The 23,981-nt window shown below is 35.6% G+C and overlaps 1 protein-coding gene across 17 annotated transcripts in view; it reads right to left on the reverse strand.

Moving 5' to 3' along the window:
- USH2A (usherin) overlaps positions 1-23,981 on the reverse strand; it is a 1,013,951-nt gene that overhangs the window by 801,404 nt on the left and 188,566 nt on the right. For all 17 annotated transcript variants that reach the window (XM_055581875.1, XM_055581867.1, XM_055581860.1 and 14 more), the window contains 5 exons: positions 16,325-16,388; positions 13,024-13,318; positions 11,939-12,123; positions 11,254-11,475; positions 10,036-10,129 (listed from right to left, as the gene is read on the reverse strand). In XM_055581875.1, the coding sequence (XP_055437850.1) occupies positions 10,036-10,129; positions 11,254-11,475; positions 11,939-12,123; positions 13,024-13,318; positions 16,325-16,388 (860 nt within the window). The remainder of the gene's footprint in view (positions 1-10,035; positions 10,130-11,253; positions 11,476-11,938; positions 12,124-13,023; positions 13,319-16,324; positions 16,389-23,981) is intronic.

Below are 23,981 nucleotides of genomic sequence, written 5' to 3' on the forward strand. Positions count from 1 at the left end.
TTTGTAATTATCTCAAAGTTCTTGGATATTCTTCCTTTTTTAACTCCTTTCTTCCTCTTTGCTTTTTAGTTTTGGAAGTTTCTATTCACACATCCTCAAGTTCAGAGATTCTTTCATCAGCCTTGCCCAACCTACTAATGAATCCATCAAAGATATTCTTCATTTCTATTGCAGTGTTTCTGATCTCTAACATTTGTTTTTTTAAGATCTTTCTGCTTATATTACCTATTTACTGTTGCATATAATTTTCCCATTAGAACCTGTAGCATATTAATCATAGTTGCTTTAAATTCACAATCTGGTAATTACAACATTTCTACTATATTTGAATCTGGATCTGATGTTTGCTCCGTCTCTTTAAACTGCATTTTTGCCTTTTAGTATGCTAATTTTTAAAAAAACATAATGATGGATTGGATTGAAGAAACTCCAGAAAAGAAGGCCTTTAGTGAATGTGGTGGTAAGATACGGGATCAGAGAAGTGTTCTATGGCCCTATAATTAGGTCTCAGTCTTTCAGTGTGTGTGTGACAGGCCTTCAGTCTGACCTGTTAGGTGCAGCAGGATGACTAGAGGGGGATAGAGTAAGATATACTCCTTCCCCTTAATTATATTTTTAATGTCTATTTTAATAGTATCTTGCTATTTATAAACTCTACCACATATAATATTATTACGGAGTTTACTTTTATTATTTAATATATTATTATTAAACAAGATTATTATTTAACCTAGCTTATATATATTGGCTAGTTTACTTGCTCACAGTTCATTTTTGCCTATCAGGCCTTTTTCCTGAAATAATTATATTTCTTTGAAAAATATATCCTTAAAAATTTTCTTAGTGAATCTACACCAGTGGTAAAGTTGATAAATTTTTGTCAGACATAAATTGTACATTTTATCCTTTGTGTTTAAATGATAGTTTAACTACAAATACAATTCTAGGTTTGTTGGTTACTTTGTCTTTGCACTTCAGAGGTACTATTCCACTGTCTTTTGGCTTCTATCATGGATTGACATATCCAAAGTTTCAATTTCTTATAAATTCATAATTTATAAGAAATCTTATAATTTCTCTTTTTCTCTGGCTACTTTTTAAAATTTACTCTTGGTCTTTGGCAATCATCAGAATCACTATATATTATCAGTGTATTTTTCATAGTCTATTTAGGATTCAGAAGGATCATGTCATTACTCAACTTTTGCCAATTCTTTACCCTTATCCCTTTAAATACCATATGTCTTCATTTTTATATGCTCATCATCTCTATTCTATAAAGCTGTCTTAATCTTTCCCCTTGCTCCTAACCTCTTTTCCATGTTTTAAACTTACATTTTCAAGGTGTTTATGTACATACCTATCTCAGGGAAACAAGAATAAGTGTTTTTCAAAGATTAATAATATCGTCCATATGTCAGATAGGCAATGAAATTCTTGACTTTGACTCATGAAGTGAACATCTAATGTAGATTCTATAATATAAACTACCTGAATGCTAGTTACATGAAAATGAATTCATCAGTGTTACAAAACTATAATATAAAATGAAATACATTTAGAGTAAAAAATTTCTGTTAGCCAATAGAAAACATAAGTAGTAAAGCTCAATGTGTAATAAAAATATGACACCTTAGTCATGATGACTCATACTTCTGGACTTTAGTTCCATAAAGGAATATACTCTCTAAAATAACAGGAAATACTCATTTACATAAATATCAATGTAGAGTGTGACGATGGCACCATTCAAATTGTTGAATGGTAGAAAGGGTTATTACATAATGCATACTGATAGTTTGATCTTAGTTAATTCATAAAATCCAAGATTAATGTTAGAAAAGGGTCACAAATCAGAGCCAAAGAATAAAGGAGTATTCATGGTTACTAATAAATTGTTCCATGAATGCTTGGCCACCCTTGCAGATAATGATGTCACAAAATGATGAAAGAATAGTTAAGCAGCCAACAAAGTGCCAGTGCTTGGCAGAGGCACTGATCATTGCATCATTCTTGGACCACGGCCCTTGAAAGGTGAACACAGCTATTAAAAGAAAATGAAAAATTCTAAGGATGCAAGTTTCAACTGGTAACACTTTTCTTAAAACTAGATTCTATCAATACTTGAACTCTTAGAACAGGTAAATAAAGTTCCAGATAGGAGGAGAAAAGAATTAATGGCTATATTGTAGCTATGCCACCATGTTATCTGATATATACTAGTTAGTTCCTTATACAAGTTTCCAATTCCTAGGTTGCATTCTGCACCTGTGAACTTAACATGTATTTTTGAAATTTATAACGGACTTCCTGAGCAGGTGGACCAGAAGTACTTTTTTATTATAAAGCTAATAATATGACTAGTTAGGAAATGATCTAAAAAGTAAAAAGGAGTTGGGGTGGGGTGGGATTTAGAAGGCTATGTACCAAAATAATATTTATTGAATAACTCTTTGATATGAAATTAATCTGCAATGACAAAATGGTGGTTTCTTCAAACAGGGTTGGTGGGGAGATATTGACTACAAAGGAGCACAAAAGAGAGCTTGCAGAGAGGAAAAGGTTCTATATTTTGATCAGGGTGGTTATTACAACAAGGCTATACATTTGCCAAAACTCAAACTCTACATTTTTAAATGGGTATATTCTATTGTATGCAAATCATACTTCAAGAAAGTCACTCTGTAAAGAAACACAAGATATTCCTATTTGTCAAATTTGGTAAAGAGAACAAGAAATATTTGTATCGCTTCTTTTTTTTCTGACCATTGATCTCCTACTCTTTATTAGGAACATATTCCGCAAAGGCCTTTGGTATGGATAGCAGGAAAGCATAAAAACTTTGCTTTTGTGAAGATTAAAGGAAAAGTAATGGGTAAAAATACCTGCCACTGGGGCAGCAGTCATTCACCCCTCCCACTCTGGACTCAGGCTGACATTAGGATTGAAGGAAAGACTGTAATCAATGCTGCTTTACCTCCAAAGGTTGACGCTGATGTCCTGACTTCAGGAATTGCTTGCTAGAGTTAGCACTCTCCCCACAAACACACACACATACACAACAAAAAGAAAAAAAAAAACAAAAACAACTGTCTTTTGAATGCATAAGTTTTTTCCCCCATAGAATGAATCCTTATACTACTCTTTGAACTCATCTTAAAAATGATAAATACTTACAGTATATGAATTTATAATTATATCAAAAAACTATTTAAAATTAAAAACACATGTATAAGTGACAGTTATTAGTCAAATAACATTAAGCATTTTAAAACAGTATCAACAATCATATGATCCATTAGAAGCCTGATGCCATGTAATCCTGAAATCTACTTTAAAACATTCAACTCTGCTCAAAAGTCATTGAATAGTATCTAGTCTGTTGGGATTTGTTTGCCATAGATTAATCCTAAAATGGACCAGTAAATTAATTACTCACTGCTTCAGTCATTTGGAGGGAAGAAATGTGACAAATGCTCCAAATTTTTCTCTATTAATGAAACATGCCATTATTATTTATGGTAACCATAATACATCATGCTCAAAGCATAATACATTGTGTTTAAAGCCTTAAAATTGCCAATACCATACCAAAACATGTCAGAGTTCCTAGTCCAACAGCACTGAGGAGAGTCAGTGAGCCTCCTCGAGATATATTTTAAGTTTCACAAAAAGCAGTGGAATGTTTAAGAAAAAGTAAGTATGACTTCAAGTTCATCTTAGAATCAATGGTATCTTTGGTTACAGATATTGAGTTGTTTTGGGTTATTTGTTAGTTTTTTTTTAACTTTATGAATGGACAAAATAAATAGGAGCAATGAAACAGACTGCTGATCTTACTATACCCAGAATAATCTACTAGTATACGTCTCAAATATTAGAGTAAGTTTTATTTTTTAGGGTTTACAAGCTTAAAAGTGTCTGAAGACCAGATGGTTAACATGAATGAGGTCACAAGATATACGGCTAAGGATAGTGGTAAATACAGTGGCAAGTGAAGAGTGATAATGCTCTAGAGAGGGTAACTGCTACCGTGAGTTAACCAGCTGTTACCATGGGGAACGGGGGCAGTGTTGGACTACTCTCTAATTAAGAGAACTCGGAGATGTAATAAAAAGATGGAAGGAAGGAAGGTGAAAACTCTTCTTGGAAATTAAAAAACTGAACACTGTTCCCACATGAGGACCACCAGTTTGCAACATCAACTTTACAAGCAAAAAATATTTTACAGAAAATTCTCTAGAATGACTATGTATATGAACACGCTTCTGATTTCACCATTCCATTCCCCCAATTTCATTCATTTTCACTTCAGCTAAAAACACTTTCTCATAGGACTGACAGTTGCCAAGAACTGGCATATTTTCAAGGCTTACGTTTTCATCTGTTTGCCAAATGGCTGTAATATAAGTCACAGAAGTCCTGTTTATTGAGTAATATTATTAATGGCTAGCATAATACTGTGAAATTGAAGACACTCCTTTTGGATTATGTCCAGATCTTTAAAGAGAACATTGTTTCCAATAGGATATGGATGGCTTATATTAAAACTTGTTATTTAAAAAGTGGAACAATGTGAAAAACACTTGAATATTTTCAAATTATTGTAGGGAAATTTTTTCAGATATAAGTCCCACATGTATTAAAATATCTAGAATGATAACAAAAGAAAAGGTCATGCTATGAATACCTCATAAAATCATTTTTCATTTTCAACACACTATTGAAAATATCATAGGACTGAGAAATCATTCAGCTTAACAGTTTATTGACTTTTTCCCTTCAGTTGCATTTGGGAAGGAAGTGAATGATATTTGTTGCTTTTTTATTTATGGTACAATTCATGAATTATCAAAATACTACAAGAAGGAAGATAACATAAAAGTTAACTTTTAAACTTTTGTTTTCAAAAGGCACTTAATGTCTAAATAAGAAGCATTAAAACATATTCTCAACATAAATTATAGTTAATTATTTCACTAGTTCATAATTCAACAGTCACCACCTGAGACCAAGTCTGAAAATCCCAACTTGACTTCTGAAACCAATCATGAGCCTTGACTTATTTAATGGCTCTATTTTTAAGAGGAAGCATGAAATCACCCAAGAATCATAAGATATCAATCACTGAACTGTGAGCATTTAGAGAGAGAAAAGGGAAAAATATGGGATGGGGCATGAATAGGAAGGGAGATGGGGATGAGAAAAGGGGAGAGGAACTAACTAGCCAAAATAAAGCAAGAGAGGCTCAAAAAACAATGAATCAAATGAAAGTATTAGGCAGTCCTCAGTCTATGGGGTCACATAGAGTCGGACACAAGTGACGCGACTTAGCAGCAGCAGCAGCAGCAGCATTCATTTACTAGACCTATTCAGATCCAACTGTCCTACTCAGTTCATTCCAGAGCATTTTTTAATTGAGTTATTAGTGGACTTGGGGAGGAGTGAGGTTATAAAACAAATCACTGACTGCAAAAACAGAAGTGTCTATTTTAAATGATCAAAAGGAGACAACACTAAGAAAAACAGTATAGTAAAGTCACTCAGTCGTGTCCAACTCTTTGTGACTCCATGGACTGTAGCCTACCAGGCTCCTCTGTCCATGGGATTTTCCCGACAATAGTCCTGGAGTGGACTGCCATTTCCTTCTCCAGGGGATATTCCCAACCCAGGGATTGAACCCCAGTCTGCGGCATTGTAGACAGAGGCTTTACCGTCTGAGCCACCAGGGAAGTCAAGAAAAACAGTACAAATGTCATTTTAATATCAAGAGCAAATCAAATTGCCAAAAATTTAAATACACAATTACAGCTGAATAAAGAGTGAATCAATGAAGTTAATTCAAATAATTTCCTTCATTTTGATATTTGGCAAAACTAATACAGTTATGTAAAGTTTAAAAATAAAATAAAATTTAAAATTAAAAAAAAAGAAAATAAAAGCAAAAAAAAAAATAATTTCCTTCTGCGACAATACGGTAAGCCATATAAACATTAAAATCAATGTTTAGAGACTTTTTCATGATATACTAATACAATCACACTCAAAGACTCCAGTGTTAGATATCTGAAAAATACAGAAGATTCTTTTTTCAAATCGATTAACTAGTGGCAAAGACCAAATGTATAAATTAAAAAATCAGCAATATGAATCCATGACCTGGAGTATAGGTTCAAACAGACATCTGAATTAGAATGTGGAAGTTTTGGTTTGGGCACATAGAAATAAAGGTGGCTGTAATCAAATCAAAGACCCTAAGTTGAAACCGAAGATTAGCAAGACATTCTAAATGTGCCAGAGGAATGCGAATGCTGCATCTCAGAAAATATTCTTGCCATTGAATTATACACACTAATGCTGTAGTTGAAAAACAAATTAGATTAAGAATTTCAGAAGACAAAGATGGAGTTTGTCAAATCCTTTACAGATGGTTTTTAAAACAAGATATTCCATGAAATTCTAAAACAAACTACACAGACTAGTGAAGTGTCTAACAGCACACAAATCAGGGGGAGATCTAGAAGGCAGGAAAGCATGCAAGTCATATAAGAGTCAGGAGACAGTGCTGCCGTTTTAAAAGCTAAAATACACTAATGTATAATCTCATATTTATATAACAAAAGATACAAATGTAACCATTCCATACTCTTGTCAATGAAGAACAGCTTTTTAGAATGACGACTACATAAAGTAATCCATTGTATTTACAACTTAAATTTAATATGTGTGAATGTGTCAGTTGCTCAGTCATGTCTGACTCTTCGTGACCCCATGAACTGTGGCCCACCAGGCTCTTCTGTCCATGGGATTTCCTAGGCAAGAATACTGGAGTGGGTAGCCCTTCCCTTCTACAGGGGATCTTCTCTACCCAGGGATTGAACCTCGGTCTCCTGCACTGCAGGCAGATTCTTTACTGCCTGAACCACCAGGGAATCCCCTTAATTTAATATACAGATGGCCACATAATCCTCCAAAAATTTTGTACCAGTTGGGAGTTCCACCATGTTATATTAAAAATTCATCTTCTCTCAAATCTAAATGTCATCAATTTTGAAATTTGTTGCTAATCTGATAGGCTATAAACAAAATTTTATTATAATCTTCACTTTCCTAATTAAAAGTGAAGTTGGTAAACTTTGATGCATTTGTTGAAAATTGTCTTCTTTGTGAATTGCTTGTTATTATTATTATTATTATTATTATTATATTAGCCCCTTAATATTATTACCTTCGACAGCAAGGATATCAAACCAGTCAATCCTAATGGAAATGAACCCTGAATATTCATTGGAAGGACTAATGCTGAAGTTGAAGCTTCAATACTTTGGCCACCTGTTTTAAAGAATCAGCTCATTGGAAAAGACCCTGATGCTGGGAAAGACTGAGAGCAGGAGAAGAGGACGACAGAGGATGAGATGTTTAGATGGCATCACTGACTCAATAGACTTGAGTTTGAGCAAACTCTGGGAGATAGTGAAGGACAGGGAAGCCTGGTGTGCTGCAGTCCATAGGGTTGCAAAGATTTGGACATGATTGAGTGACTGAACAACAAATGGTATTAATTATTTTCCTTAGTATTCTTTAAGTGTTCTTTGTGTATTAGAGATTGTGACATAATAAAATACATATTTTTGGTCTCTGGCACACAGCTTCTAAAACTCTTGTTATTTCCTAACTGGTAAGAGTGATAGGGGCATATTTTGTTATAAACTTGGTTTCTATTCCCAGTTCCTAAAATAGTTCCAGAACAAAAAGGTAAAAAATATCTTTTTATATTCATAACAAGTCCCTATCCACATGAGTTTATTTTAACAAGATGAGTTTTGGAAACACCTTAAGGATAAGGACTGGTGCCAGCAAAGACAACCAAGTGGTCAGAGGGATGGAACTTTCTGCCTCACCTCTAGATCTCCAGGCAAGTGAGAAGGGCTCAAGGTCAAGGTCAATGGCCAATGATTAAATCAATCATGTGTAATGAAGTATCCATAAAAATTCTACCTGAAAAGGCTCTGAGAGCCTGCAGACTGCTAAACACATAGAGGTGCTGAGAGGGTGGCATGCTCAGAGAGGGCATGGAAACTCTGTTCCCCTTCCTCTTGACCTTCTCTTTGCATCCCTTCCATCTGGGTGTGCTTGAGTTGCATCCTTTTATAATAAATGGTTATCTAATAAGTAAACTATTTACTTGAGTTTTGTGAGCATTTTTAGCAAATTATCAAGCCCAAGGAGTGCATTAGGGGAACTTCTAATTTGTAGCTAAGTCGGACAGAAGTTGTAGTTAACCTGGGGACTCACTACTTGCAGTTGGCATCTAAAGTGAGTGATGTCTTCTAGGACTAAGCTCTAAACCCATGAGGTCTGTGCTAATTCCAATTAGTGTCAGAACTGAATTAAATTGTAGAACACCCAGTTGGTATCCATGGAGAACTGAATTGCTTGGTGTAGGAAAAAAAACCATATATCTGGTGTCAGAAATGTAATCTGTAGTTGTAGGCAGAATAGTGTGCATTTCCTTTTTAGAGGGATCTCAAATCTTTATCTGTTAAATATTTTCAATCAGCCCCATCACTTATCACTATTGTGCTTAGTCGCTTAGTCGTGTCTGACTCTTTGCGACCCCATGGACTGTAGCCCACCAGACTCCTCTGTCCATGGGGATTCTCTAGGCAAGAATAGTAGAGTGGGCTGTCATGCCCTCCTTCAGGGGATCTTCCTAACCCAGGGATCAAACCCAGGTCTCCCGCATTGCAGGCAGATTCTTTACCATCTGAACTACCAGAGAAGCCCTCACTTATAAATACTTGTATGCCAGAATGTCAGTACTTTTTTATGACTCCTGATATGCTTCTTTCTTTTGTATTTCATATGTTTTGCTTATATAGACCCCACCTGAAATTTAGAAATATTGTTCTAACCTTTATATTCATAAATTTACAGTTGTTTTTACATTTAATTCTTTAAGCACCTAGATTTTTGTACATGTCATGAGGTAGGTAACTTTATTTTCTTACAAATTGGCAGCCAATTGCTTCAAACACCATTTATTGAAGATGCCATACTCTTTACTTTTATTTCTGCTGTAACCCTGTTTCTGCTGCTGTAACCCTCTTTCATATCATCTATTACTGATGTTTATGCTGAATATTTATTTCTCACAAATTTCTCTTAATTTTTTTTCATTTACTTCTTATTTCTAAAGATGAAGCTAAATTTCCACTTCAAGTATGAAACTTACCCTGATGATTAGAGACAAACTAAAGCAATGTAACTTCTAAGCAATTTCACTATAGATTTCAAATTAACTACTAATTAAAATTCCTGATATCAGCAATAAATTAAACTTGATTGATGCAATCATATAAAGATCTCTTTATATACCTTTGCACAAAGGTACCCTTTAGGTGTAGCAATCTGATCCTTTTCTTGCTGCTGCTGCTGCTAAGTCAGTTGTGTCCAACTCGGTGCGACCCCATAGACGGCAGGCAGCCCACCAGGCTCCCCTGTCCCTGGGATTCTCCAGGCAAGAACACTGGAGTGGGTTGCCATTTCCTTCTCCAATGCATGAAAGTGCAAGGTGAAAGTGAAGTCGCTCAGTCATGTCTGACTCTTAGCGACCCCATGGACTGTAGCCTACCAGGCTCCTCCGTCCATGGGATTTTCCAAGCAAGAGTACTGGAGTGGGGTGTCATTGCCTTCTCCAGATCCTTTTCTTAGTTCCATCTATTTATATGCCTTAAAAGTTGCTTTATAAAATATGATAATGCTGATGAAACAGAAAAAAAAGGAAAAAGAAAACCGCTGGGTTTAGTATTAGTTGTTATTTCTCCCACAGAGTATTTTTAAATAAAGTTTTCAACTTTACTCATAGCTTTCATTTTTCTCTATGAAAATGTTTTCTGAAATAATTAACAGTTTAAGTTCATATCAATTTACTTTTACTCATAAGGAGAAGTTAGACCAAGTCAAGTTTAAAGGATTTATATTCAACAGCCCACCCATTTTTTTGAGATTCCCATGCATAAACAGAGAACTCACATGAAGTCCTTCAGTGAAACTTTCCTGAGAGCAGAGGCATCGATAGGGCTGGCTTCTTGTGTCACAGTGCGTAGCATGACCATGGCACTGACATCTGTGGACATGAGCATCAAACAACTCCTTAGAAACACCAACTCAACTGTGAGTATATTTAAAGATCCATGTATGTATCCACTATAGGAATTTAACAACAAGAGGCAAAGTTTATTATCCAATACAAAATTCAGTTCCTCTTTAATCATATGGATAATATTCATAACAGTTTTAAATTAACACTGCAGTATTGGAAGGATTTTCATCAATATCCAAACCACACTGTTTGTGAAGTTGATTTTCAAACTCATTCTGAGTTGTTTAGACCAATATTAACCATGTGGCAAACTGTCATGAAAAGACATTTACTGAAACTACTGAAAACAGAATTGAGACTACAAAGTTCAGAATAAACTGAAGAATAAAGTTAACACATTTCAATTTGTCTTTTTCCTCAAAATTAGACGGTGAAAACTTAATAGCTATTTTTTCATTGTGCTATGACTTAACAAATAACATTTATATGTGATATTCCAGTCTGCTTTTGAATATGTGCTTTATTCACAGGATATATCATTCTTCTAGCACAAACCAATTCTAAGTAGAGTCTATATATGCAGCATTTCCATACTAGGGAGTATGCTATCTTGTAGTTTTCCAACTATTCATTTGTTTAACTTTGTTCTCTACTAGAGCCAGATATTTATAAATTCCTTAGAGTGTCCTATAATTTTCCTTTATTCCTTTATAGGAAAACAGATATTCCTCATAAAGCTGTGAACTTACGGAGATCAAGCTCAGTACTTACAAACTAGCTGGTACTACAGCTGTAACTTCAAATCTAGCTTCTTCTCTTTGATTTCAACAATACTTGAAAATTATATTCCAGAAAAAATAAGCAATATATTTGATAATTCTTTTCTAAGTTGGATTCAGGGCATCATAACTTCTAAACCCAACAGCTTTTGAAAATTGATTTCCTAACAATGTGATATTATGTACGGCAAAGACTCACATACAAATCTCCCCCCAAAATCTTAGAATAGGAAATAATGTCAATACATGGAGACTGGAATCTGGTTTCCTCTAAAAGGCTAATGTATTTTTAAATGAGTATGACAAAAATTTGTTGGAAGCAAGATTCATCATGAAAAGCACACTCAAAACCTTGGTCATGAACACTACCTTCCAGAGATGGTGATTTCATTGACCCCATAGTATCTGTGCCTGGGGCTGACAGGAGTCTCAGTCGTATGGTACTGTCCATGGAAATGAAGTCGTACTTGTGTGGCCTTAACGAACTCTTGAAGTGATGGGGTATTATAGAAATTATTGTATCCAGGACGCTGATTTGGTCCAGGTGTCAGGATGCTAAAGGTGACATTCCCACAGGAATATGGAGTAAAACTGTTGATGAAATTTGAAATCATGAAAAGCTATTTATATTTTTGACAAAGCAGACATTATAACAGTAATAGCTTGAATTTTTCATTCTTGGAAACAAACATTTCATATATTTTATATACAAGCAATATGAGAGCATCCCAGAAAATGTAGTAAAACATTTCCCTGAGGACATAATAAAAATCCTATTAATATATATAACTTGGTAGCTAATCTGAAAATCAATTTTAAAGCACAAGTGAGACTGTAAGCAAGAGATACTCTATAAAGTCTTACAGGAATTTTAAGCATTGTTTAAAACTCAGCTTAAGGAATAGTTTTAGAAAAATCTTCCTCAAGAAAAGTGGTGGTAGAGGAAGTCTCTACCAGCTTAGCTAGCTTGCATGCAGGTTACTACTTGCACATTAGTCTAGTCAAATTAATTCCTAACTGCATTCAAAGATAATACTTTAAAAAACATTCATACTTGGGAAGTTGAAGACAGTTGACAGAATCAGAATTTTCCAAATCACCATTGTTTTTCATTCCGAAAGTGCTGCAATTTCTAGCAAAATACTGCCAATCCTCCCAATCTAGGCTGTCCTCCTTTTTCCTCTGAATCCTTATTGCTGTTGGTTGTGGACTAGAGAACTGAATGATAATATAAAACACCTGAAAATGAATGTAAATTGTCATTGAAGTTTTAAGTTTGACCCCATCAGTATAAATCAAACCATGGGAATTGTTATATTCAAACATAATAGCTTACTTCCTTATAATGACAATTACCAAATATTCATTAGACATCAGAAATTCCATAGTCCTACAGTAAAGGCAACACATTCTATAACTGCATATATGTCCCTCTTCTCAAGGATTTTATAAAGTGGAAATTAATACATTTGATATAAAGACATGAACAAAACATTACTTCTATAAAATAATTGTTATATATTTCTTCTTATAGTTATTTACAATAAGGACTACAGTTTATATTAATTTGTGCTACTTAATATTGAAAAGGATGTTTTCATATTTCATATGATTTTGATACAAATCTCTAGAAAATTAGGGCCTGTATATCTTTGATATATTTTTATTTTATAGGTTAAGATACACTACTTTGATGAAGTAATGGTCAATTGCCTAATTCAGCTTTCAGTTTATAGCTGGTTAAATTGTTTCCCCAAATAGATGTGTTCAAGTACTAACTCTTGATACTTGTGACCACAACCTTATTTGAAAATACAGTCTTTGCAGGTATAATTAAGGGTCTCAAGGTGAGGTAATCCTGGGTGTACAAGGAAGAGGGCCATGAAAAAATGGAGGCAGAGATTGGAGTTATGCTGCCATAAACCAAGAAATGCCAGGAGCCACCAGAATCTGGAGAAGGCAAGGAAGGATTCTTCCCTACAGCCTTTAGAGGGAGCATGGCCTTGTCAACATTGATTTCATACTTCTGATATTCAGAACTGTAAGAGAATAAATTTATGATTGCAAAACTATTAAATGTGTGGTAGCTTGTTGAAATATGCACAGGAAATTAACACACATCCCACTGTTACAAATTACCTGATACTGTCCATTTTCCAAATCTATGGAAATGGTCACACCTTGACTAAGCTGGGACATGTTTGTAAACACATGTGACACCCATGAAGTACCAACGTTGTTATCATTGACAAAAGAAAGAGGATGGGCTTCAGGATTCAGCCGTAACACCCTGTTTTTGGTTGTGTCTTCTGCATCATTAGGAATGCAGTACCGCTGTTCCAAATGATGGACACGAGGGTGGCTGCCAGGGCAATGGCAATGTGACTGGATATGCAGTCTGGGTAGATCTCCGGAGAAAACTTCCTGAATCTCTCTGTAGGAGTCAAGAGGAAAATGGTAAGGACCAGTAACTCAACACTGACAGGACTTCTAAGAGGTGTTACCAATGACTATCAGTATCTTGATGTTTTGATTTGCAGACATTTAGCCTTAATAATTTTCTAAACACAACATAAAATCAAAGTCATTCCTAGTCAAACATATGCAATCTCAAAAACAGTGCATTTTTTAAAATGAGGTATAGTTGATTTACAAAGTTGTCAATTGCTGCTGTACAGCAAAGTGATTCAGTTACACATACACATACATTGTTTTTTATATTCTTTCCCATTCATAGTTTCCCTGTGCTGCACAGTAGGACCTTGTTATTTATCCATTCTAAATATACTAGTTTGCATCTGCTAATCCCAAACTCCCACTGTATCCTCCCTTAAACCCTGCGCCCTTGGTAACCACAAGATACCACAAGTAACCACAAGTCTATTCTCTGTGTAAAATCAGCACATTCCTAAGGGTGAATTTTGTACATCAAGAAGCATGCACAAGTCCTTGACTGATTATCAAGATATTTGTTAAAATATAATACTTTACTGTGCCTATTTTTGATTAAAAGAAAGGCAACATTAACTAAGATTGTTAAGCTGACTTATCACTATGAGTGAACAATAATGTATTGAAAATAATGAGTTATAGATAGGGTCCCCCGTTCATCCATGGAAAGAATTAAGAAAATTATTTTATCTGCTGCTGTTTTAGGAGAAGGGACTAGGGCCAAACCCATTTGTCAATGGTTTCCTGTGACTCATCAGTACAGATTCTGGCACCCTAAAATGCTTCAATGGCTTCAGATCATATGGCCACTGCCAACAGTCAAAGAAGAATGCCAATTTCAGGCAGATATATTTAATTTTTCCATTAAGGGCAATATACTGATACAGAGCAAAATCAGTCATTCTATTTACAAGCATTCTTCCACATAATGCCTTTCCAGACATTTCAGATAGGCCAACACCAGCAAGCCAGGTCTAAGTAGAGAGCAAGCCAGGTCTAAGTTGAGAGATCAGACTTCTCTCAGACCCCACGAAGGGCAAATGGAGGAGGCGGGCACCTTTTTCACTCACTTAAAACACAGAATGGCACACCTTCTTCTTTAAATCTCATTCATACTTTTCACTTTACATCATGTGTGGCATAGGGCCAACAGTGACCATCCAGTGAAATGTGTATCTGAGGAAATCTTTATTAGCAATGCTGCTCTTCAGAATTTTAGACAAAAGTGATCTAAATGATTTTAAGACTGCTGCTGCTGCTGATAAGTCGCTTCGGTCATGTCCGACTCTGTGCGACCCCTTAGACGGCAGCCCACCAGGCTCCCCCGTCCCTGGGATTCTCCAGGCAAGAACACTGGAGTGGGTTGCCATTTCCTTCTCCAACGCATGAAAGTGAAAAGTGAAAGTGAAGTCGCTCAGTCGTGCCCGACTCTTAGCAACCCCATGGACTGCAGCCTACCAGGCTCCTCCATCCATGGGATTTTCCAGGCAAGAGTACTGGAGTGGGGTGCCATTGCCTTCTCCGTATTGTGAGACTAGTGGACATAAATTTCCCCAAGAAAGTGTTTCAGTGTTACAGCATCCTATATTCAGGCATCTCTGGATCATATAGACTAACTAAAAGAATGTGTATATTGTTAATGGACATAAGATCATCACTTCATCTCAAGAGCAATGCCTCTCAAATTTATAAGAACTACTTCTGTCATTGGAAATTCACCATACTAATCTACATTTCCCTTGAAGAAAAATGAATAAACATTCTTCTTCTGCAAGTGAATAAGATCAACGTATTCATACAATGATGTAATATTATATCATCAAATCATAACTCAGGAAACAAACTTCAGAGGATATCTCAGGCTGAATTTTCCTTGAACTTTCTGAGGAGAATGGAAATATGCATGCCTTAAAAAACACCTAAGAAAGATTTCCTACCTATTCTCAAGATGAAGAAATACTTCAATAAATATAGTCCCAGTCCACACAATGATTTGTTCACTGGAAATAGAAATGTATAACACTACTTCAAATTACTTACTCTTTTTGTCTTGAAGTCTAGTAGTCCAGTCTCTTGAGATTTTTCTATACATCAATATAAGTACTCATTTCCTTTGTTCTACATTCTCTAGTATTTACAAATTTAGCAAAGCAATTTTAAAAGGCAGATATAGTGGTTTCATAAGTATCAGAACCAACTTCAAACAGCACATTTAAACAAATGTATAAAGGGCTTCCCTGATAGCTCAGCTGGTAAAGAATCCGCCTGCAAAGCAGGCGACCCTGGTTCAATTCCTGGGTCGGGGAGACCCCCTGGAGAAGGGATAGGATACCCAGTCCAGAATCTGCCTGCAGTGCGGGAGATCTGGGTTCAATCCCTGGGTTGGGAAGATCCCCTGGAGAAGGAAAAGGCTACCCACTCCATTATTCCAGCTTGGAGAATTCCATGGACTATACAGTCCATGGGGTCACAAAGAGTCAGACACGACTGAGCAACTTTCACTTCACTTTTATCCCAAATTACAGGTTTCCCTCGCGGTTTAGTGGTAAAGAACTGGCATGTGAGTTCAACCCCTGGGTCAGGAAGATCCCCTGGAGAATGAAATGGCAACCCACTTCAGTATTCTTGCTTGGGAAATTCCATGGATAGGGGCACTTAGTGGGCTACAGTCCATGGGGTCTCAAGACAATCAGACATGACTTAGCAACAAATCAACAACAACATCCTAAATTATACACTACTACTTGTTCAAAAGTCTAGTTTTCTTAGAAGAAATCATTTGTACAGAATTTGATCAATTTTATGTTATGAGTTACCCACAGAGTAGCACTAGTGAATAAAAACCATAGACTAAGCCAAAGCAAACACTATAAACATTAATTAGATGATGTTAAATACTGTAAAGGTAGAAAATTCAAAATATTCATGATATTCTGACTTAAATGAATTTATCCTTACACTTCAGGTGTAAAATTTTCAATCAGCTTACCTGTTTGTAAGCGCCACTTGGTATAATCGAAAATCTTGCATTCTTCCAACAAACTGCTCTGAACCTGTAATATATATATACATATGTATATATATATGAAATCTCAGTTTTCCAAGCAATGTCTGACAAATGTTCAAGTGAAATTCTTTTAAAGCTATGAAACTTTTTTATTCATATTAGTTTCAGTTGTACAGCATCATAATTCAACATCTGTATATAGTACCAAGTGGTCACCACAAATCTAGTTATCACCCATCACTATACAAGTTGACACCCTCATCGGTTTTGACCCCTCTCAACCTCATTCCCCTACAGTTATCAGTAAACTGTTCTCTGTATTGATGAGTTTTTTAAATTTTTATTGGGCACAATCCAGGGTTCTCAATTCTGTCCCATTGATCTGTGTGTCTGTTTTTGTGCCAACACCATACAATGTTGATTACTATAGCTTTGTAGTAGCGTTTGAAATCAGGGAGGATGGTTCTTCCAGCTTTGTTCTTCTTGCTCAAGATCATTTTGATAATTCATGATCTTTTGTGGTTTGCTACAACTTTTAGAATTATTTGTTCTAGTTCTATGAAATATACCCTTGGAATTTTGAAAAGAGTTGCATTGAACTTATAGATTTTTTGGATAAGATGGAGCAGTCTCTCAGAGCTATCAGAGATACTGTCTCCTGGGCTGCAGTCTTCACTCTGGGGCTTCCCTGGTGGCCTATATGGTAAAGAATCTACCTTTAATGAGAAGACCCGAATTTGATCCCTGGGTCTGGAAGATCCCCGGGAGAAGGAAACAGCAACCCACTCCAGTATTCTTGCCTGGGAAATACCATGGACAGAAAAGCCTTGTGGGCTACACTCGGGTCTCAAAGAGTTGGACCACTGAGAGGACTAACTCTTTGGATAAGATGGACATTTCAAGAATATTAACTATTCCAATCTATGAATAAGAAATAAATTTCTACTAATTTGTGTCTTTAGTTTGATTCATGAGTGTCCTATAGTTTTCAATGTACAGGTCTTTTACCTCCTTGTTTAAATTTATTCCTATTTTGCTTTTGTGGTGGTTTAGTCACTAAGTCATGTCTGACTCTTTGCGAGCCCATAAACTGTAGCCTGCCAGGCTCCTCTGTCCATGGGCTTTTGCAGGCAAGAATACTGGAGTGGGTTGCCATTTCCTTCTCCAGGGTATCTTACCAACCCAGGGATCAAATTCAGGTCTCCTGCATTGCAGGCAGCTTCTTTACCAATTTGATGCAATTGTAAATATGATTGTTTTCTTAATTTCTCTTTCTCATAGTTTATTATTTGTGTATAGAAATATGACATATTTTTGTATATTGATTTTATATACTGCAACTTACCTTATTTATTAGTTCTAACAGCTTTTGGTGGGCAGTCTTTAGGTTTTCCATAACATGTTATCTGCAAATAGTGATAGTTTTCCCTGCATGCTACAGTCCATGGGGTCGCAAAGAGTTGGACATGACTTAATGATTGAACAACAACAACAATAATGTGTTATCTGCAAACAGCAACAGTTTTTCTTTTCTTTCTTTCCAATTTAGATTCCTTTTATTTCTTGTGTGCTATGCTTAGTCACTCGATCATGTCCAACTCTTTGAAACCCCATGGACTATAGCCCACCAGGCTCCTCTGTCCATGGGGATTCTCCAGGCAAGAATACTGGAGTGGGTTGCCATGCCCTCCACCAGAGGATCTTCCAAACCCAGGGATCGAACCCAGGTCTCCTGCATTGCAAGAGATTCTTTACCATCTGGGCCACCAGGGAAGCAAGCCCAAGAATACTGGAGTGGGTAGCCTATCCCTTCTCCAGGGGATCTTCCTGACCCAGGAATCAAACCAGGGTCTCCTGCGCTGCAGGTGGATTCTTTACCAGCTGAGCTACCAGGGATTTGTTGCTAATTGCTGTGGATAGGAATTTCAAACAATGTTGATGAGAAGTAGTAAGAGGGCATCCTTGTCTTATTCCTGATCTTACAGGAAAAGCCTTCATATTTCCACCATTGTTAGCTATGGGTTTGTCATACATGGCCATTTTATGCTGAGATATAGTCCCTCTGTAAACACTTTGCTGAGAGTCTTTGTCATAAATTAATGTTGAATTTTGTAAAATGCTTTTTCTACATGTATTGAGATGATCATATGACTTTTTTGTTGTTGTTGTTATTTATTTTTTTTTAATTTTATTTTATTTTTAAACTTAACATAACTGTATTAGATTTGCCAAATATCAAAATGAATCCGCCACAGGTATACATGTTGTCCCCATCCTTCATTTTGCTGATGTGACTTATCACCTCAATTGATTCATGGGTACTGAACCATCCTTACATCCTTGGAATAAATCCCACTTTATCACAATGCATGAGCCTTTCAATGTCTTTTTGGATTCAGTTTGCTAATATCTTGTTCAGAATTTTTGTACCTATGTTCATCAGAGAAGAGTTTGAGAAGACTAGGTATTTAATCTTCTTTGAATACTTCCTAGAATTCACCAGTGAGGTCATTTGTTCCTGGGCTTATTGGTTGAGAGACTTTTTTTTTTAACTGTTTTAATCTCCTTACTAGTAATTTGGTCAATAGGTGGAAGTACTTTATATCACAGCCTTTTCAAATTCTTATAGACCAGTGTGTGTACTAAGTCACTTCAGTCGTGTATGACTCTTTGTGGACCATAACACACCAGGCTGCTCTATCCATGGGATTTTCCTGGAAAGAATACTAGAGTGGGTTGTCATGCCCTCATCACTGAACAGTATATATTTTACTAATTACAAATGAATAACAGTAATGATAATAGTTATTTCTATAAACTTTATAGGCCTTATGTCAGAGTTATTATTTTGGCAAGCCTATTAACTGACACAACTTATAATCTCTATCCAGAATATCTTCCCCAAATCAAATTTCTCTGTAGTTTATAAACATAAATCTATCATTTCATCAGTCCTAAATGTGATTCTCATCTGTTTCCCATGTGATTTTCAGAGCATTCACATTACTGAGAAGACGACTCCCCATTTTTCCATTCCACTTGCTCAATCACCAAGCTTCAGGGCATCAGTTTAGGTACTCTACAAATTAAGATTAATGCCTCATTTAGAAAGCCTGGGATAAGTGAGGATAGATTGTAAACCTCCTGTTTATGAGTTCTGAGTTACTCACATGTATCTGAATTACTCACATGTCTCAAAATTCCTTAACCACATGAGTATTTTTATAAAACAAGTCAAGTTCAGAGCCCAATCTGCTTTGAATTAGGTAACTTTTCAAGATATGGGTAGATATCAACTTTAAACCACACACAATTTTATCAATTCAGCAAATACTTATTTACAATGCATTAACAGATAAGCCCATGGAGAGTAGGAACAGAAAAATGTAAGAAAGCTTGTTTGTTTGTTTTAATAATAAGAAAAACAATGAAAATGGCAAAATTCTAGCTAGAGTTTAAATCATGGGGACACAAAAAAGGATATGATCTAAAGTATAATGCCTATTAACTGCTTTTAAATTAAATTTAGAGCAATGGCCAATCACCAAATGACTATTTCCTCAAATGTGTTTTTTTAAACAATTCTATTTTTTAATTTTATCTTAATAATAGAGTTTTTAAAAATGTTTGCTCAACCTTTGCTGCAGTTCCTTGGTGGTGACTCAGAGGAACCTGGGACAGAGTGAGGTTATGCCAGATGAATAAAAGATGCCAAGTAGAATTAGCACACCAAATAGTTTCAATGTTGATCTCAGAAGCAGGGGCAGATGAACGAGCAAAGAAGGGTGAGATTCAGGGGCATAAAAAGGACATGTGTTTGTGTTTGAGTTTGTGCTTGTGTGTATATATTTCTATTTCTTCTTATAATTATATTAAAGGCTATAGTTAAGAAAATAACATTTCACATATGAATATTTCTTCATGAATCTAAAGGTTTCCAGTTGATATACAGGAAGAAGGCTAATTGAAATAATTATAGTATTCACTTCAGTGTTGGCTAGGGACACTAAAGAGATTAACACTGATTCTGCTATTGGCAGCACTTACTAATGAAGCAACAAGAAGTTTCCCATCATCCTCAAAGCATGCTATGCCATCAAGCAATACCCTCCCCAATTTAAAAGCTACTGTTACAGGTTGAATGGTACTCTTCTCAAACTGCATATTGAAGTCATCCCCCAGTACCTATGAACATGCTTTTATATGGAAATAGAGTCTTTGCAGATATAATCAAGTTAAGGTGATATCATTAGGGTAGGACTAAACTGACTAGTGTCCTTGTAAGAAGAGGAAAGTGCCTGGTAGAAACACATTCACACAATGAGAAGGCCACGTGACAACAAAGGTGGGGTTTGGAGTGATGTAACTATATAAGTCACGGAATACCATGGATTGGTGGCCACCACCAGAAGTTAATTAAAGTAAGCCAGAAAGAAAAACACCAATACAGTATACTAACGCATATATATGGAATTTAGAAAGATGGTAACAATAACCCTGTGTACGAGACAGCAAAAGAGACACTGATGTATAGAACAGTCTTATGGACTCTGTGGGAGAGGGAGAGGGTGGGAAGATTTGGGAGAATGGCATTGAAACATGTAAAATATCATGTATGAAACAAGTTGCCAGTCCAGGTTCGATGCACGATACTAGATGCTTGGGGCTGGTGCACTGGGACGACCCAGAGGGATGGTATGGGGAGGGAGGAGGGAGGAGGGTGCAGGATGGGGAACACATGTATACCTGTGGTGGATTCATTTTGATATTTGGCAAAATTAATACAATTATGTAAAGTTTAAAAAATAAAATTAAAAAAAAAAAGAAATTGGAAAAAAAAAAAAAAGGCAAAGGACTCTCCACTAGAGGTTTCAAAGAGAACATGGACCTAGTAACACCTTGATTTTGGATGTATAGCATCCAGAACTGTGAGACAATAAAGTTCCATTGTTATAAGCCACGCAGTTTGTGGTATTTTGTTATGGAGGCCTAGGTAATGAATTTAGTCAATATTTTGTACATTTAACATAATGAGTTATCAAAGAGAAAAAATATACATTATGAAATGTATTCCATATTATCCAATTTGTTTTTTCAGTGTATTTTTTAAAAAGTCTAAAACATTATATATAGAACTGCTAGGGAATGTTTTATTTCAAAGTACCCAGAAAATACAGATCATAACAAATAAGGGATAATCACTTGTGATTTTTGAAAGGCTTAATATCATTGAAAGCAAAACTGATGATCATTGTGATTTTCTCAAAGCTTGAATCATGGATTTAAATTATCAAGGTGCTTTCATTTTTTCTTCATTCATTCCTTCAACAAATATTTATAGAGAGCCTTTCACACGTTAGGACTTTTCATGGGTTTGGGGGATACATTAGTTAACAAAACAGGCACAAAAAGCCAAAAAAACAACTGTGGAGCCTATATTCCAGCAGTTATATGAACATAATAAATGAGTAACTTATATAGTATATTAAAATATGATAAATACTATGAAAATGGGGAAAATTAGAGCTACATAGAGAGCATAGCTGGAATTTAATTTGGATGGTATGTTAAAGAGAGGTCTCATTGAGAACAGAAAGAGAATGAATCATGTATACATCTTGGGGCAATATTCCAGACAGAAGTCAATGAACGCACAGACCCCCTAAGCCACTATGATTGGCATACTAGAGGAACTGCAAGAAGCCAGTACCCTGAAGCAGAGTAAGAGAAGGGAGGCTCTTGGAAAATTAAGTCCGACAAGCCAGCCACACAAGTAACTGGCTGCTGCAGTGGTCGGCAGGGGGAAGGGTAATTGGGTTCCAATTGTGAAAAGTCATGGAGCCTATTGTTAGTACTTTGGTTTTTATTCTGTGTAAAATAGGAAGTTTCTGGAGAGCATGGAGTAGAGAAGTGACATGAACTCAGGTTTATTCCAAAGTGTTAAAAACAGAATATAGGAAGACAAGGGTAGAAGTAGTGAGACCAGTTAGGCTATTAGAGTCTCCAAGTCAATAGAAGTCAGACTAGGGTATAGAAGTGAAGGTGTACACCTCAATATTAATAAATCTGAATTCATTTCCTATATTTTAGCAATAAAGGGACACTTTGCTGCAGAGGGATTGTGAAATCTATTTTATCACCTGTAAAATAAAGGGACTAGGTTTTATGACCTTTAAAAACAATTATAGTTTTCAAATTTGGAATCTGAACATAGAACAATCACATCTTCTACCACAGAATTCATATTTGAAGGGAATTTTTAAAGTTAAAAAAGTTCACTAAAGACCTAGAGTTAATGTGAATCATCCACTCCAAACAGGAGAATTATGATTTGATTTTGGGGGAGAATATCATAAAATCAAGGACACAGTCATAAGAGTGAATTTTACTAATTCCTTTGTCAGTTGCCAGCTTTACAGCAACAGATATTCATTGGAATAAACAATAAAATGATTTTTCTTTGAAAAATATTCATATGGCAAATATCAGTTAAATTACATAAATTGATCAAGTAAACAGATATGAATCATACCAGAAAGCCCTCGTAGTTGTAGATTTAGAAAATATGTAATTACTGGAAAGAAGCAGTACATCCACATTATGATTGGTGGCATAGCAAAATTACTTCAATAGGAAAACTGAGTAAATAGTCTAATATATAAATCAAGATAAAAAGAGTAGTTTTGCAATAAGGCTAAATTTTTAAAAAGTCACACCAACTGGAAAGGAAGAAATAAAATTGCCTCTATTCATGGGTAATATAATTGTCTCTTAGGAAAGCCCAGTAAATTTATACAAAACCTACTAGAAATAATAAGTGAATTTAGCAACAAGCTGAATGTATAAAAATCAATTCAATTTCTATACACTAGTGATGAACTACTGGAAAGAAGTTTTTAAAGTAATGTTTATATTAGTCCCAAAACATGAATACTAGTTATAAATCTAACAAACCTTATGCCTGCTGATAAAAGTGCACGATAATGATGAGAAAAATTACACAGTGTGATCAGGAATGGCAAAGTAAGAACAACTGAAGATTCTGCCATAAAAGCAATGATAACACTAGCAAAGAATGTCAAATCAACTTTTCTAAAATGATGGAAATTGACCAAAGATTTGCAAAAATCCAGGGGGTGTGTGTGTGTGTTTTAGTGGGTGAATAACAATAAGTATACAATAACAATAAGAATAGCATATTTTGTGGCATTTTAACTTTCTCAATTGCCATCCTCCTCTCAATCACTCAATGGTTAATCTTGATATTGGATATTCTATGATCACAGCGAAAAATAGAGCCTAGCATCCACTGGAGGAATGAGAGTGGCGTTGGAGCTCCTTGAAAGCCTTAATCTCAGAAAACTGTCATTATTTAATATGATAGTGGTACTATAAAAACCCCACATGTATGGCTTGAAATTACTCAGAGCTTGGTCATTTCTTTCTTTTTTGGTCATACTGTTCATGGCATTCTGAAGGCAAGAATACTGAAGTGGTTTGTCATTCCCTTCTCCAGTGGACCACATTTTGTCAGAACTCTCCACCATGACCCATCCATCTTGGATGGTCCTACACAGCATGGCTCATGGTTTCATTGAGCTAGACAAGGCTGTGGTCCATGTGATCAGTTTCGTTAGTT

This window comes from Bubalus kerabau, chromosome 5 (genome assembly GCF_029407905.1).
Source record: "Bubalus kerabau isolate K-KA32 ecotype Philippines breed swamp buffalo chromosome 5, PCC_UOA_SB_1v2, whole genome shotgun sequence".
Taxonomy (NCBI): domain Eukaryota; kingdom Metazoa; phylum Chordata; class Mammalia; order Artiodactyla; family Bovidae; genus Bubalus; species Bubalus kerabau.